Here is a 15413-nt window from a genome sequence, read left to right on the forward strand (position 1 = left end):
GAGAAACAGCGTACCCAGTGACAGGGCTTGCTGCACCACTGCCATGTGGGAGGCTGTAGTGTAGGCAGAGCGGTGTATACAGAGCAGTGTAGACAGAGGGGTGTGGGCAGCGGTATAGACAGCACGGTGTAGACCAAGTGACAGGCCACAGAGGACCCAGAAGCACCCCCAGGGGCATCCAACTGTGGACAAGTGTGCAAAAGCAAGTGAGTGGAGAGAGGTCAGTTTTTCATTAAATGGCGCTGAAAAAGTTGATATCCATAAAGACAACAAAGAACAGGCCTTCACTGCCCCTCAGGCCCCAGGCCAACGACGTTTTGTTGCTTGAAAAGGTAGGACATTGCTGTGGCCCCACAGGGGGAGTCACTCTTGCTTTGGCACCTGAAACATGACTGAGAAGAGGCCCGGAGGTGGGGTGCGGGGCGCGGGGCGCGGGGCTGGGGGTCCGCAGAGACCAGCCGCGTGACCCCAGCCGCACGCCCCCCGGCCCCCGGCCCCCGGCCCCCGGCCCCCGCCTTCCGCAGGCACCACCTGGCCACGTCCCCAACGGGGCCGGGCCGGGCCGGGCCGGGCCGACGCGACCACGCCCACAGCCTGACAGGTGGGCGGGACGGGGCGGAGCTCCGCGCCCTGGCCACGCCACTTCCGCCGGAAGTTTGCTCCTCTAGCTTCCTGCCAGAGTAGATCCTGCGAGTCCAGAAGTTGCGCTTCCACCCGGCAGATACCCGCATACTTTCGGAAATCTGTGTCGCGTCAGTTGTGGGTGGGCTCTCGGATTCCACGCCTCGGTCGGGGCTGCCCGGCCTGAGGGCGCTGTCTGCAGGCGGGAGAGGACGTCTGTCTTCCGGAACGGAGGCAGCGCGCACGGGTTGTTTCCCGACGGTTCTAGCTCGTCACCTCCCCGCGCCCCGCCCCTCGCGCGGCCACGTCTCCGCTGGAGCAGCGCGGCCGCCGAAGCTTCCGCGGCACCCGGGTGAGGGTCGCGGGCAGGTGCCCAGGCGGGTGCTCCGGCCTGGGAGGGCACGGGGCCGCCGGGGCGGGGCCGGGGGGCGGAGAGCCGCGGCGCAGTGGAGGCTGAGGCCGGGCGCCTGGTCCCGGCGGGCGCGGAGGGCCAGCCCAGGCTCCCCCCGGAGCGGCTCCGCCCCGTGTCGCTCCGGCCGCTCGCTGTTGGTTGACGCGGGGCCTGGAACCGGCCTGCGGCGTTGTTGGCGGGGCTGGCAGCCCGAAGAGCCGCCGGGCGAGCCGTTCCGGAGCGCTGTGTGCGCGGAACCCGGCGGGATGCGCGGCGGGAGGCTGTGTCCTGTCGCAGAAGTCCTGTCGCGGTGACGACCGTGACCCGGCGTCGGGAGGCCCCGTGGCTGGGGGTGCGCATGGCCCCGGGCAGAGCAGGTGCACGGCCTGGCCTCGTGCAGCGGGCCGCGGGGCGGGGTCAGGGCCTCCTGGTGCGGGGCCTGCCCCCCTGAGCCCTCCTGCCGGCAGGGCTACCCTGGGGCAAGAGTGTCTCAGGCCGGTTGAGCGGCAGTGCGGTGACCTCGAGGGCGAGGAACTTGGCTGGACTTCGGAGAGAAGTTTGTCAGGAGCATTATACAAAGGCAGGATAATGGTGGGGTGTCGACTAAGATGCAGCGTAGGGAGGAGCCAGATGGTAGGCAGCTTCCTAGTTCATTGTAAGAGGCTTGAGTTTTAGTGTCCGAGTGATTGAAAACCGCTGTGACGTAGTCTGCCATTTACAGGTGACTCATGCATTTAAAAAATTTTTTTAAGTTCCCTTAACATTGCCAGCCTTTTACTGGAGCGAGAGCTTTCAGTGAACATACCTTGAATGCCAAGAAAAGAAAATAAAACTCATCCAACATTACTGAAATTCAAAAGTAGCCTTTTTGGTTTGTTGTTATTTCATTTCGTTTTGGCCAGTTGCCTTGAGCAGCACCCTTTCCTAAGTGAGAATGTCTTGAGGTGGCTTCAGTTGTCAGAGTTGACAAGCAGCGGTCCAAGGGAAAACAACACTCATAATAACAGTGACCATCTATTGAGGACATGGGACAGACCTGTGCTGTGCTAATCCACTTAATCTTGGCATGATTTTTATTCTTTCTCATCTTGGTGATGAGGAAGTCAGCTACAAGGGGTTAAGAAATCTGCCCAGACCTCATAGCTGAGGGTGCAGGAGTCAGGACTGGCCCTGGAGCCCACCCTTTACAGAACACTGCTGTACAGAGCCTTTGCACACTGTCGCTGTTTACCTGTGGTCACTGGTATGGCCTCAATTAGATGTTATTTTCTTAAGGAAATCCTGTTTTCTCTCTGGCCATGCTATTTGTCATTGCCAGTGGAAACTTATGCAAGGCGCAGTGCCTGGAGCCATGATACGTATCTGGAACTCATACGATCTGCTCTAGGGGGAAGCCAGAAGTCACACACACATGCCCAAGACCGTGTTCTGGCTGTGAGGTCCCTCCATGTCAGATGGCATGAATTCTGAGTTTGGAACACTTTATACGTGGTGGCGTCATTCTGTCTTTTCCCTCCAGGAGCACAGCAGAATGCAGGTGGTCCAAAATAGTACTGTGATCATACTGATACTTTAATTTGTTTTTAAATCTCGAACTGGAATGCACATTACTAATAACAGCTTCCTTGTGCTGCTCTCCCCGCTGTCTGACCCTTCTTGCCCTGTTTTGTCAGCAGTGAGGGAATGAGACCCTGACAACTGAGACATGATGCTAAGTAAAATTTACCTGAGACTGAGCATAGAGAATGGCAGCTTCTTGCCTTCAGGGAAATGCCCCCTCAGCAGAGGCTGCTCTGGGTAGCCAGGGAGTTCTGTCTGTTGTGTCCGGCTTCAGGAGGAGCTGCCCATGAACAGGACTCATCTCTGAGTGCCAGGGTCTCATGTTGTGGAGGGCTGCTGCATCCAACTCTGAAGCCAGTAGGACCTCTTGGGAGTCAGGTTTCTTGAGTATCAAGAAATTCAAATAAAGGGAACTAAATGAGTGGAGTATGTGACAGCGTTGGGCTCAGGTGGCCTGTTTGGTGGAGGTGGAGTGTGTCAGCCACAGTTTCTCTTTCCTGGACAGCGTCAGGGTGCAGTGTTGTGGTCACTGCTTGCCTTGGTGGCCAGTTCTCCTGAGCAGAAGTTGGTCCCTCTGCCTTCCCGCATCTGGTTGGTGTGTCCTGTCTCTAGGATGGGAGTGAAGTCTGTCTGGCTGCCCTGCTCTTCCTTCTTACCCAGGTGACACTGCTCGTTTGGGATATGGCTGTTACTGCTCTGCAGGTTTATAACTCCCAGGGGCTTTCTTTGTCTCTCAGTGGAACCATAGCTTCCAAGTTTTTTTTGGTAGGAATAGTTAGTTTTCCTGTATTTGAAAAGGCAGTTTTGATGTTCAGGAGGCAAACACTGTTTTGTTGTTGAACCATTAGCTTGATTACTAAGGGGTGGAACTTGGCAGAGCCAAAGCTTGAAGTTAGTAGTCTGAGTTGAACATCGCTCAGAGTAGGGGATGTTTGAGGAGCAGGGCAGACTTGGAGCGGTGGTTTCTGCTTCTGGCTTCTTACAGCATGTTGGAGGAGATGGGCGCACACACATTCGCAGTATGGTGTGCACAGAGGGGTTAGCTCGATGGCAGAAGCAAGTGAGCTAGGTAGGTACTCTACCAGAGGGCCAGGAGAGACTTGAGAGCAGTGCTGAATGGTGGACATGGACGAATCCTTGGGAATTTGCCTGGTGGTCAAGGGGGAAGAGGCATCCATGGCAGAGGGACCAACCTCTGCCTGAAAAATGCTCATTTGCCATTTTGTTACCCTTTCAGGCATCACGGGGAAAGGTGATCTACACATCTTCACCCTTGCCTCCACAAGACATTTGAAAGCAAAATGTGCACATTTTCTCTCTTTTTTTTTCTTTTTTAAGACTTATTTATTTACTTATTCATGAGAGACATGCAGAGAGAGAGAGAGAGAGAGAGAGAGAGAGGGGCAGAGACACAGGCAGAGGGAGAAGCAGGCTCCATGCAGGGAGCCCGATGCGGGACTCCATCCTGGGTCTCCAGGATCACTCCCTGGGCCGAAGGTGGTGCTAAACCGCTGAGCCACTTGGGCTGCCCACATTTTCTCTTGTTAAGGAACATATCAGGATGACCAGCACATACAGTGTGCCCTGTGCAGTGACAGTTGATTCCATGTGTTCCACTCTATTTGTTGCCACATGTTCTTGAAGTGGCAAGCTTGCCAAGAAGGGGACAGCCTGGCTGTCCTTTTGCTGATGTGCCTTGTCTTGCTTTGTGGGCATCTTCTCTATAGGATCAGCCATCTATAGTAGCCAAGGGGTTTTCTGTGGAGCTGGGACCCTGTGAAATGGTGATTTTTGGAGGGCTCCATGGGATGTTTGGGGACAGATAGGGAACCTCCCAAGAGCCTGTTTGTCTCTCCCTACCCCTCCCCAACCTCATTGCAGACAGGATCATGTTCTAGCCAGCCTCGGTAACTCCCTTCATTTCTGTGATCCAGGTATTGTTTCAGTCTTCAAATATTTACATAAGTGAGACAGCATAAGCCACGCTGGCACCCAGTGCTTTTCAGTTAGCTGGTGGGATTGTAATTACCACTATTGTCACACATGCTATCCATGGTTCTTTCTAGTATAACCCATAGGGCTGGTTTTACCTCTGATGGTACATGCAACCTTTTCATAGTTGTATTAGCACCACTACTGAACCATTGCATCTTTGGCCTGTAAGGTACTAGGCAGCAGAGTGGAACGTGTGGATTATTAGAGCTGCAAGCTAGACACTCCTGGGTTTACACAGGGCAGACTGCCATCACTAGTCACTTGATGCATGGGTAGACCAGGTTATGTCAGTCACCAGTGGGTGCCTGTTCATGGGGTATGGCAAGAGAGACTTGTAGATAAAGAGGCACACCCACATCCTCCTGTTGTGGAGTCAGCATCATCATCAGCCTCTTCTCTTGTGGGCCACTGCTTAGGCTCTTACCTGCGATGTCTATATAGGATTTGTAAGCTGGAGAAAGAAGTTATGTAAATTTTTGTCCTGACTCATGAAACACAGAACAGTATATAGGATAACGTGAAACTTACTTTAAGGGATGTAGATGCTGTCATCTCTACAGAAGGAATGGTGGCTCACACTTTACCTGGTGATGAGGAACAGATTATGAACATGCTTGTTGCACTTCCAAAATGGCAACCAATTGCCAGATTTTGGGCAAAGTTCTGCTTCCTAGCCTAGCAATGGGACGCCTAGGTTGAGTGTCTGTCTGCCTTTGGCTCAAGGAGTGATCCCAGGTCTGGGGATGAGTCCCGCATCAGGCTCCCTGTGGGGAACCTGCTTCTCCCTCTGCCTGTGTCTCTGCCTCTCTCTCTCTCTCTGTGTCTCTCATGAATAAATAAATAAAATCTTTGAAAAAAAAATCTTAAAACAACAACAACAACAACAACAACAACTTAGCCTAGCAGGATGGGCTAAAAGCAAAAAGACGAGACTGGTCACCTGCTGTGAGATGCCTTCTCTGGACCCTGATTCCCAGGTGGCTACATTTCCATGTGTAACAACCCCCCCCGCCCCCACCTCCGCCGCCCAATGCTTCTTCCTATATGGTGTAGAGTTTCCATGTTCCATGTACTTGCATCTTCCACCATCAGGTCAGGCCTCCTGGGAGGGGAGCTGGCTCTTGTGGCCCTGTGAGTGCTTAGGCCTGAGTGTCCAGTATAGAAGTCACTGGCCACATGTGGTTATTTCACTCAAATTGCTTCAATCTTAACAAGAAACTCAGTTCCACAGCTTCCTGAACCCTGCCTCTGCTAGGAGGCTCCCTGTGCTCTGGCCTTGCGGGGTGGCCCTGAGCCAGCACCAGTATAGACATTAAGCACCTTCGGGAATGGGTCCTGGTGTGGCTAGTTCAGCATTTTATCCTCAAAACCTGGGATATTAAAAAAAAAAAAAAAAAAACTGGGATATTGTAGGTACTCAAGGGTTATCTGTTGAATGAATACATATATGTTTATTATGTAGCAGTGAATTGGGAGCCAGATGTTAGTCTTGGAATTACTCAGATCTGACAAATGAAACTTCATAATACTTTGTTTCCCCCCCCCCCATCAGGTACCATGATATTACTTGGTTTGATTTCAAGCCACTTATGAGACTAGATTTCCCCCGAATGGAAAGCCTAGTACGGCCCTTCCCAGAAGCTCTTGGTTGCTGCTGATGGCCGAAACCAAACCTGCCAGCATCTTACTTGTGACCCTCAAGTCTCAGCTCAGCCTGTGCCGTTCTGACCATGGACAGAATGCCAGCTGGATCCAGCAGTGGCACCCCAGCTCACCCGGAGGCCCTCCCCAAGCCCCCAAACTCACTGGTGCCACCTAACCAATGGGACAAAGCTCAGTGTAAGTCACTGGTTACTCTGCACTGCTGATATTTTGTCTTTAAATAGGAGGATGTGGATCATCTTGCACTTTGGAACAAGACTGTGGTGTTTAAGACCATAGTGAACTTTATGTTTAGAATGTGTTTTTACTAATCAGATGATTTAAACATCAACTTTAAATCAAGTACTGTGCATGTTAAACAGAATAGGAGCTGTCCCATGTGCTGCTCCAGGAGGATGCAGCATCGATGTTTCTCTCCTTTAAGGCTTCTGTGAGTCTTCACTGACTGCGTTCTTCCCTGCCTAACATCCTACCTTTTTTGTTGGTTGGTTGCCCAAGTTTCACTAACTTCACTAACTATCCAGAAACGATCCACTAGTGATCTAGGGATTATTGGACCACATTTCCATGTTAGCTGATGGCTTATTCGTGCATTAGAACTATGGGGTGAATTCACTCGGTTCTTATACCCCTTGCTATTTTGGGATGGTCAGAAAGTCATAGTGTGTTTGAAAGTCATAGAGTATATACGTACTGGTTTGTAGCAGAAATTGCATTCTGTTCTTGCAAGTGATATTCAGGCACCTAAAATGGTTTGGTTGATTACTGCTCCTTCAGTGCCAGGCAGGTTGGTAAAAGCAAGTGCCCAAAACCAAGGATTCGGCAGCAGGATTCAGCTCTTAAATGTCACTAAGACGATGAAGCAGAGTTCTTGTTTGATCCCATTTTACTTCTTGTGTAATGGAAGATTAATGATGCACACGCCTTAGGGTACTTGTGAGACTGAAAGAAATGGTGCATAAAACACAAGTACTCAGATGCTCTGGGAAGTGGTAGGAGCCATATTTTATCATTGTCATCTTTGTTACTTGTTTATCCACAATTTGGCTTGTGTTTGGGAACAATAGTCTTTTTTTTTTTTTTTTTAAAGATTTTATTTATTTATTCATGAGAGACACGGAGAGAGAGAGGCAGAGACATAGGCAGAGGGAGAAGCAGGCTCCATGCAGGGAACCCGATGTGGGACTCGATCCCAGGTCTCTAGGATCACGCTCAACCACTGGGCCATCCAGGCGTCCCTGGGCCAAAGGCAGACGCTCAACCGCTGAGCCACCCAGGTGTCCCAGGAACAATAGTCTTAATGTTTTGGGGGCCTTCTTTCACTTTATTTATTTATTTATTTATTTATTTATTTATTTATTTATTATTTATTTATGATAGTCACACATTGAGAGAGAGAGAGAGAGAGAGAGGCAGAGACATAGGCAGAGGGAGAAGCAGGCTCCATGCACCGGGAGCCCGATGTGGGATTCGATCCCGGGTCTCCAGGATCGCGCCCTGGGCCAAAGGCAGCGCTAAACCGCTGCGCCACCCAGGGATCCCTATTTTTTTATTTTTTAAAGATTTATTTATTTATTTATGATAGAGAGAGAGAGAGAGAGAGAGGCAGAGATACAGGCAGAAGGAGAAGCAGGCTCCATGCCAGGAGCCTGACGTGGGATCGATCCCGGGACTCCAGGATCGCGCCCTGGGCCAAAGGCAGGTGCTAAACCGCTGAGCCACCCAGGGATCCCTCTTTCACATTTTTTAAATGGGCAAAATAATGTACAAAAAATTATTTTGTTATGTTAATGGGAAGATGTAGAAACTCTCTCAGATCTCTAAGTCCATCAGAAAGTGGTATTGACCCAGTTACCTTGTATCTGAAATGCAGACTCCCTTTCCTCCTCACCCAACATGGAGCCGAAGGGATGTTTGCAGAGGAGCAGATGGTTGGGTCAGGGCCGAGTCCAGCTTTGAGTCTGTGGTGCCCCGTTTGTATTCTCTTTTTCCTCCCAGGGAAGCGTGACAGTGAGTTGCTGTATTGGTTGGAACTCACATTTTGAGTGTCAGAAACCCATTTAAATTTGCTTGGCAAAAGGCAATTTCCTGGATGCCTCTTGGGTACGGCAAGGGATCCCAGTGATGGGATCCCTGTGGGAGGCTAAGGCCTTTCTGTACTTGGGAACTTCTGGAACCACACCCAGAGATTCCTGGGCCTTCCCTTCCTCCCTCTGGCACCATCTTGGTTCTTGACTGCCAACTGGCTCCCCCACTGGGGTGAGGGGGCAGGGAAGGTAAAAATCATTTAATTATAAGAAGTCTTTTTTTTCTTTTGACAAGGTAATAGGTTTTGTTTTTTTGTTTGCTTTTGAAGTAGGTTTTGTTAGCGTATGACAAATCTGTGTATAATGATGTTAGTGGGTGAAACTGAGCTGGATATGTGGGTATATAGTCATCACTGGTTAAACTTGGGTTTTTATCTAGCAAGTGTTCATCAGACAGAAGCACAGACTCTGTGCTCAGCTTTGGTGTAATTGTTTGGATCAGCTAATGTACCTTTTTGCCTTAGATTTCTTATTTTGGAGAATAAACTTATGCTTTGAAACAACTTTGGAACTGCCCCATGTCAGTGTGAGGCTATGGCTCTGGTTAGCAGTTTCCAGCTCCTGTTAGGAACGCTGTTAGCTGTGTTTGTAGCAATTATTTCTTTTGCTATTTTTTGAAAACAGACTTTCATAGGATTTCGCATTGCTCTCCTTTAAATGAGAAGAAAACATTTCTACTTAAATCCCACGACCATGATTCCACAGATAAGCAGCCACACCACTTGTGTGATTCCCACTGACTTGAGGAGAGTGAGGCCTGCTCTCCTCCCAGAGTGAAGGATCTCTTAGGACATGGAGATAGCACATGCTCACGTACCCCAAGTCCCTTCTGTCCTGTTTTAGCTGCGTGTCTGAAGAACTTGATGTAGTTGTTAAAACCATGATGCCCCTAGCATGCTGTCTTTTCAGGTGCTGGTATCGAGGTGCACAGAGCTTCAGACAGAGATGGAGACCTGGATGTTCCCAGCAAGGTCAACACCTGTCAGAATGGGCCGATGCTGCCAATCCCAGATCCTTCGTCATCTCTTGGGACCCCCACAAGCCCAGTGGGTCCTGATGCCTCTCCAGGTGTGGCTGGTTTCCATGACAACCTAAGGAAGTCTCAGGGGACTAGTGCTGAGGGCAGTGTTAGAAAAGAAGCTTTGCAGTCTCTCAGACTCAGTCTTCCTATGCAAGAAACGCAACTGTGTAAGCATCTGTTCCCACCGGGCTCTTCCCCACTCCCCCTCGCCCCTCCTCCCATGTTCCTTGTTGCTCACCACCATCAGAGGCATGTGCCCTGACCGGCTTGCTGCCCGTCCCTCTGTCTTCACTGTTTTATCACTGTGGTGGGTTGTGCATTTAGTAAGTGGCTCCCTTTTAGAGAGAACATAACACTTCTTCATGGTTGATCCTGGGACGGTACTCAAGATCTGGGCTTATTTATTTATTATTTTTTTAAAAGATTTTATTTTTATTTATTTGGAGTGAGGTGAGAGCACACAGAGGGAGAGGGAGCCTGCTTTGCAGGGAGCCTGACATGGGCCTCGATCCCAGGATCATGATCTAAGCCAAAGGCAGACCTGTCACTGACTGAGCCCCCCAGGCATCCCTAGGTCTGGGTTTAAAGGACTGTGCGAAATGTCTTTTTTTTTATCCTGGACGGTGAGCAAGCAGTCAGTGGGGAGTTAAACCTTAACGACTTTCTTTTCTGAGTTATTTTAATCAGTGTGGGGACCCAGAGGTGAACGGGTCACAAACTGGCAGCCTTGAGCCCTGGAAACTTATAGGCCTGTCTCTAGCACATTTGTCATACACAGACCTATGTGATCTTATGTAATGGGATCGTACCACACATGACTCTCATTCCCCTCCCCTCCAAGTAAGCCACATTCTCACATGATCCTTTCCAGGCCTCTGCAGATGGCCAGGCTTCGGTCATTGTATTTTAAAAAAAGGATTATATTATCACATTCTATATTTCCTGTTTAGTGTTATCATGTGGAGATTGCCCCATGCTGTCTGATAAAGCTCCAGATTCATTCTTTCCAGGCTGGTCAGGAGCCCCTATCGTGGCCAGGAAGGGGGGCGGTGGGGGCTTCCTGCATCTCTTCGTCCATGTATGACTAATGCTGCAGAGAGTGCCTTGGCACAGGTGTCCACATTGTGGGTGCTGGAATTTCTGTGGGCTATTTCTCAGAAGTAATGACATGTATAGCCCTCTCTCCATGCCACTAATGACCCTGAGAAGGCACAGGCTCTCTCTGGCCCATAGGTGCTGTTTCCAGTTTCACCAGCCTACTGGCTGTGCCATGATGCTGCTTTGGTACTTTAGTTTGGAGCTTGCACTTCTCTGATAATTTGGGCATCTTCTACCTGTTGGCCATTTAGGCATTCTTTTCTGTGAATTGTCTGTTGGTTTGTTTGGCCCATTTTTCTTTTGGATTGCTTGCCCCTTTCTTTACAGGCATTATTTTACTAGGGCTGCATTGTGTTTTAAGATTTCTGTAAATTTAGGGGCGCCTGGCTGGCTCATTGGTGGAGCATGTGACTCTTGATCTCGGGGTTGTGAGTTAGAGCCTCACATTGGGTGTAGAGCTTACTTTAAAAAAAATAATAAACCTTAGCTATCAACATTGAAGTCCAGAGCTGTCATGTAAAAGTCTGGATTCTTGACTATAGGGATCTGTGAGTCCTAAGCCCTGCTGCTGACCCCCCTTGGTAAGCATTCACCCAGCCCTGAGCCTGCTGACTTGGGACATGTACCCCTAGGTGTTTGCCATGTGGACCCCTTAGCCTTGTGAAAAGAACCAGGCCTTTTCAGTGATCACTACACACATTGGTAATGACTTGGTGACTTCCTAGTGAAGTTCTTGGCAGTTGCTCAGGTGTTAAAGTTATTATTTTTTTAAGATTTTTATTTATTTTGGCAGGAGTGTGTGCTTGCAAGTGAGGGGGAGGAACAGAGGGAGCATGAGAATCTTAGCAGGCTCTCTACTGGCTTAACCTCACGACCCTGAGATTGTGACCTGAGCCAAAACCAAGAGTTGGATGCTTAATGGAGCCACCCAGGCGCCCCTCAGGTTTCAGGGATTATTTAAAACAACAGCTGCTTATCTTCTCAGAATCCACATTGAAAGATGGTGCTGTCTGTAAAGTGGTTACACTATGACATTTCCCTGCTCTCATCAGCAGAGAGCTGACCCTGCCTGTGCCCTCGACCAAACTCAGGTGCACGGCTGCTGTGTGTTTGAGAATCCTGTGGCTGTCGTACCTTTTGCTCACTGTTCAGCCTTTTTATTACTCAAAAATAGAAGATTGGGGTTGTAAGATATTTGAAATTCTGCTTTGGCCAAAAAGTTGTCATTTCCCCTCCTGTCCTTGAGCATGGTCCCTGGACTGGAGTCGCCTCTGTCAGGAAACTGAGGTAACCAGCTCCTGCTCGGCCTTCACTTTGAGGTGAGTCCTGAATGGGTCACTGTGAACAGTTTTTTCCTTAGTAACGTCTGAGTACTTCTTGTTTGCTTACCTTTGATTTTGCTTTGAAATGTAGATGAACTATGGGTCAGATTGTATCCACAGATGTAACTGTGTGAAGAGAGCAGATTTGGTGTCTCCTGACCACATGCTTGTGGTCCCTGGGCACAGTTCCATGGACACTACTTTCCACATGCTCCTATGCAATGTCTTGCGCACACTGGGAGCTAAGTGGAAGCTGAGGGTCCTGGAGCCTCTGAACGCTCGGCGGTGGCACTGACTGTAGATTCTCACCTCTTTGGTTGCTACAAGTCACAGGTGACTCGTGTCCAGTTTACCAGCTGAATGCCGGTAGGGAGGGCATGCTGGTAGCATGAGCACAGACCCTGTACTTTGCCAGTGGATCTTCTCCTGGCAGGCTGGTAGGCTCACAGTTGTCTCTATCAGGAAATAGCTCTTTCTTTTTTTTTTTTTTTTGAAATAGCTCTTTCAAATGAAAAGGCGAGACATTGTTTGAAGCTCAAATTTAATTGGCAACTGAATACAAAACAGCCAATGCTGTTCTGATCTGTCCTCTGTGCCCTGGCACTTTATAAGTTTTTAAATGGTCATTTCCTCACCACAGGTTCAATAGAGGCTTCCCTGCCCCTGGAGAAGGAGGAGCTGGTCCGACTTCAGGCTCGGAAACGGCTGGAAGAACAGCTCAAACAGTACAGAGTGAAGCGCCAGCAGGAAAGAGTGAGTCTCCCTGTCTTGCACAAGTTAATGGGGAACTTCGTGTGTGGAAAGCAGTAATTTTTGGTTTCTCTCTCTTTGCTTCTCTGGGAAGATCATTTCTCTGCAGTTCCTGCTCTTCTGAAGCAGGATTGTGGCTCCTGCCCCATAGGGGCTGCCTTCCCTTGTGTTTATTACATTTGATTCCTGGATCTACCATTTGAAAGGCAGAGATTGCAAGTATTTGGGTATAATTCTTGGGTATAATTTTTCTCCCTACCTAGGTAAGCAGTCAGTTCTAGGTTTTAGCTGTTTATTTTATGAGTGGTGTAGTGTGTGCTGACTGGTGGTCTACAATGTTAGAATATGTACCATGTTATGTGGATTTAATGAGTACATCCATCCAATCTGCTAGAATCAGTTTTATTTAGGTTTGAAACTTTTGTTGACGTGCTAATAAAAGCAATCTTTTTAATCATACCAAGTGACTTTAGGCAAATGGGTTTCAATGTTCATTTCATACTTTGTTCAACTTTTCTGTGACTTGAGAATTTCAAATTAAAGAGATTCAAGGGGCACCTGGGTGGCTCAGTGGTTGAGCGCCTGCCTTTGGCTCAGGTTGTGATCCCGTTATCCTGGGATCAAGTCTTGCATCAGGCTCCTCACAAGGAGGCTACTTCTCCCTCTGCCTGTGTCTCTGCCTCTTTCTCTGCGTGTCTCATGAATAAATAAATAAAATCTTCAAAAAAATAAAGGGATTAAAAATTAAAATTAAACTTTTTTTAAAAAAGATTTTATTTATTTCTTTGAGAGAGAGAGAGATTGGAGAAGCAGACTCCCCATTGAGCAGGGAGCCTGATGTGGGGCTCAATCCTAGCACCAGCCTGAGCCAAAGGCAGATGCTTAACCCACTGAGCCACCCAGGTGCCCCTGGATGTTTCCAAATTTTTGAAATTGCAAACAGTGCTGCAATAAATGTTTTGTGCCTTGATGTGCTTTTGTGGACAAGTCCTTGAATGTCAAATTACTGGGTAAAGGTTTTATGTGTTTGTTAGTTTGGTATTTGTTGCATTCTGGATAAGCTGGACTGGTTGATATCCCAGTTAGCACTTATGAAACTGCTGGTGCTGTCATTCTTGCGAGCATTAAAATAACCAAAATTGGATTTTTGTCCTGTGACAGGTGAGAACAACAATGTCTCCTAGCACTTCACACCTTATATGGGTTAGTGGTTTATGTGTATTTTTTTTAAAGATTTATTTATATATTTTAGTGGGGGAAGGGCAGAGGGAGAGAATCTCAAGCTGACTCTGGGCTGAGTGTGGAGCCTGACGTGGGGCTCAATCTCACAACCCTGAGATCATGATCTGAGCCAAAACCACGAGTTGGATGTTCAGTGATTGAGCCACCCAGGCGCCGCATGTTTCTGTGTCTTTGTCAGTCTGCTCATTTTTCTCATGACTGTCTTTTTGCTACATAGATGTTACTATATATAGGAAATCACTCCTTTTTAATATTTATTGCAAATATTTTTTCCCAGTTTGATTATATCTTTTAACTACTTTTCTGGCATATTTTTCACTGCACATCAGTTTTAAATATTTGTAGTCAAAATTTTCTATCTCTACTGTTACTTCTTTTGAGGTTTACGTGATATTTCAAAAGGATCTCCCATTTGAGGAATCTAAGTAAGTTCACCAATGTTTTCTTCTTGTATGAATAGTATAAGGTAGTATAAAAAGTATTTTATTTTATTTTATTTATTTTATTTTTTTAAGATTTTATTCGTTTATTCATGAGAGAGAGAGAGAGAGAGAGAGAGAGAGACAGAGACACAGGCAGAGGGAGAAGCAGGCTCCATGCAGGGAGCCCGATGTGGGACTCGATCCCAGGTCTCTAGGATCAGGCCCTGGGCCGAAGGCGGCGCTAAACAGCTGAGCCACCAGGGCTACCCTAAAAAGTAATTTAAAATGTGTTTTTTAAATATTTAAAATCTACCCCATTTGAAATGTGCTGAATGCCAGTGAGAAGTGGGAGCGAGCCCCTTTGTGGATGGCTAGTTGGCTGCCTCATGTTGCTTTCTCTATCAGCACTTGCACTGAGTTGTATAGCTCCTCTAGTGTCTGCAAACCCACCTGTACTTTTTTTTTTTAATAATTTTTTTTAAGGTTTTATTTATTTATTCATGAGAGACACAGAGAGAGGCAGAGATGTAGGCAGAGGGAGAAACAGGCTCCTCACAAGGAGCCCAATGTGGGACTCGATCCCGGATCCTGGGATCATGCCCCAAGCCGAAGGCTGATGCCCAACCGCTGAGCCACCCAGGCGTTCCCCCCCCACCTGTACTTTGACGGATTTCTGGGCCGCATTCTGTGTCTTCCACCTGTCTTGTCCTTTTCACTTTTCAATGGGTCTAAGTACTGTGGCTTTATGGTCTATGCTGGTTTCTGCACCAGCCAGTCTGTCCATTGCCCTGCACCCTGACCCTTTTCCAGCTATTTTTAACGTATCTATTCTTCCCATCGCATCTAGTATCATTTTGAGAGGTTTCCCTTTCCCCACTTTGTCCCCTTACTTGTTATGATTGCACTGGCTTTATGGAAAAAGCATAGGATTGGCTGTTTCTCCAAAAGTCATTTTGAAAAGACAACGAGGGGGCGCCTCTAAGCGTCTGACTCCTGGTTTCCGCTCAGATTGTGATCTTAGGATCATGAAATTGATGAGCCCCATGTCAGGCTCCATGCTGGGTGTGAAGCCAACTTAAAGAAATAAAACTACTTGAACGTTTTCAAGTGTGACGAGAAGAGTGAATATAGGAGGATTGCTGGGAAAACCTTGTGAGAGTAGGGTCATGAGGAGGAACGTGCTCTAGTAGAAGCATTAGGACGCTGCCGAGGCACAGTGGTGAAAGACGTGAGCTTGGACCT

The 15413-nt window shown here is 48.2% G+C and overlaps 1 protein-coding gene across 2 annotated transcripts in view; it reads left to right on the forward strand.

Moving 5' to 3' along the window:
* The first annotated feature begins 654 nt into the window (after positions 1 to 654).
* GOLGA3 (golgin A3) overlaps positions 655 to 15413 on the forward strand; it is a 42920-nt gene continuing 28161 nt past the window's right edge. The window contains exons 1-4 of one of the 2 annotated variants that reach the window (XM_038574606.1): positions 655 to 973; positions 6120 to 6406; positions 9226 to 9504; positions 12398 to 12510. In XM_038574606.1, coding sequence (XP_038430534.1) covers positions 6298 to 6406; positions 9226 to 9504; positions 12398 to 12510 — 501 coding nt within the window. In that variant the 5' untranslated portion in view covers positions 655 to 973; positions 6120 to 6297. The remainder of the gene's footprint in view (positions 974 to 6119; positions 6407 to 9225; positions 9505 to 12397; positions 12511 to 15413) is intronic. The other variant, XM_038574607.1, reaches the window with a different exon arrangement.

This window comes from Canis lupus, chromosome 26 (genome assembly GCF_011100685.1).
Source record: "Canis lupus familiaris isolate Mischka breed German Shepherd chromosome 26, alternate assembly UU_Cfam_GSD_1.0, whole genome shotgun sequence".
NCBI lineage: Eukaryota > Metazoa > Chordata > Mammalia > Carnivora > Canidae > Canis > Canis lupus.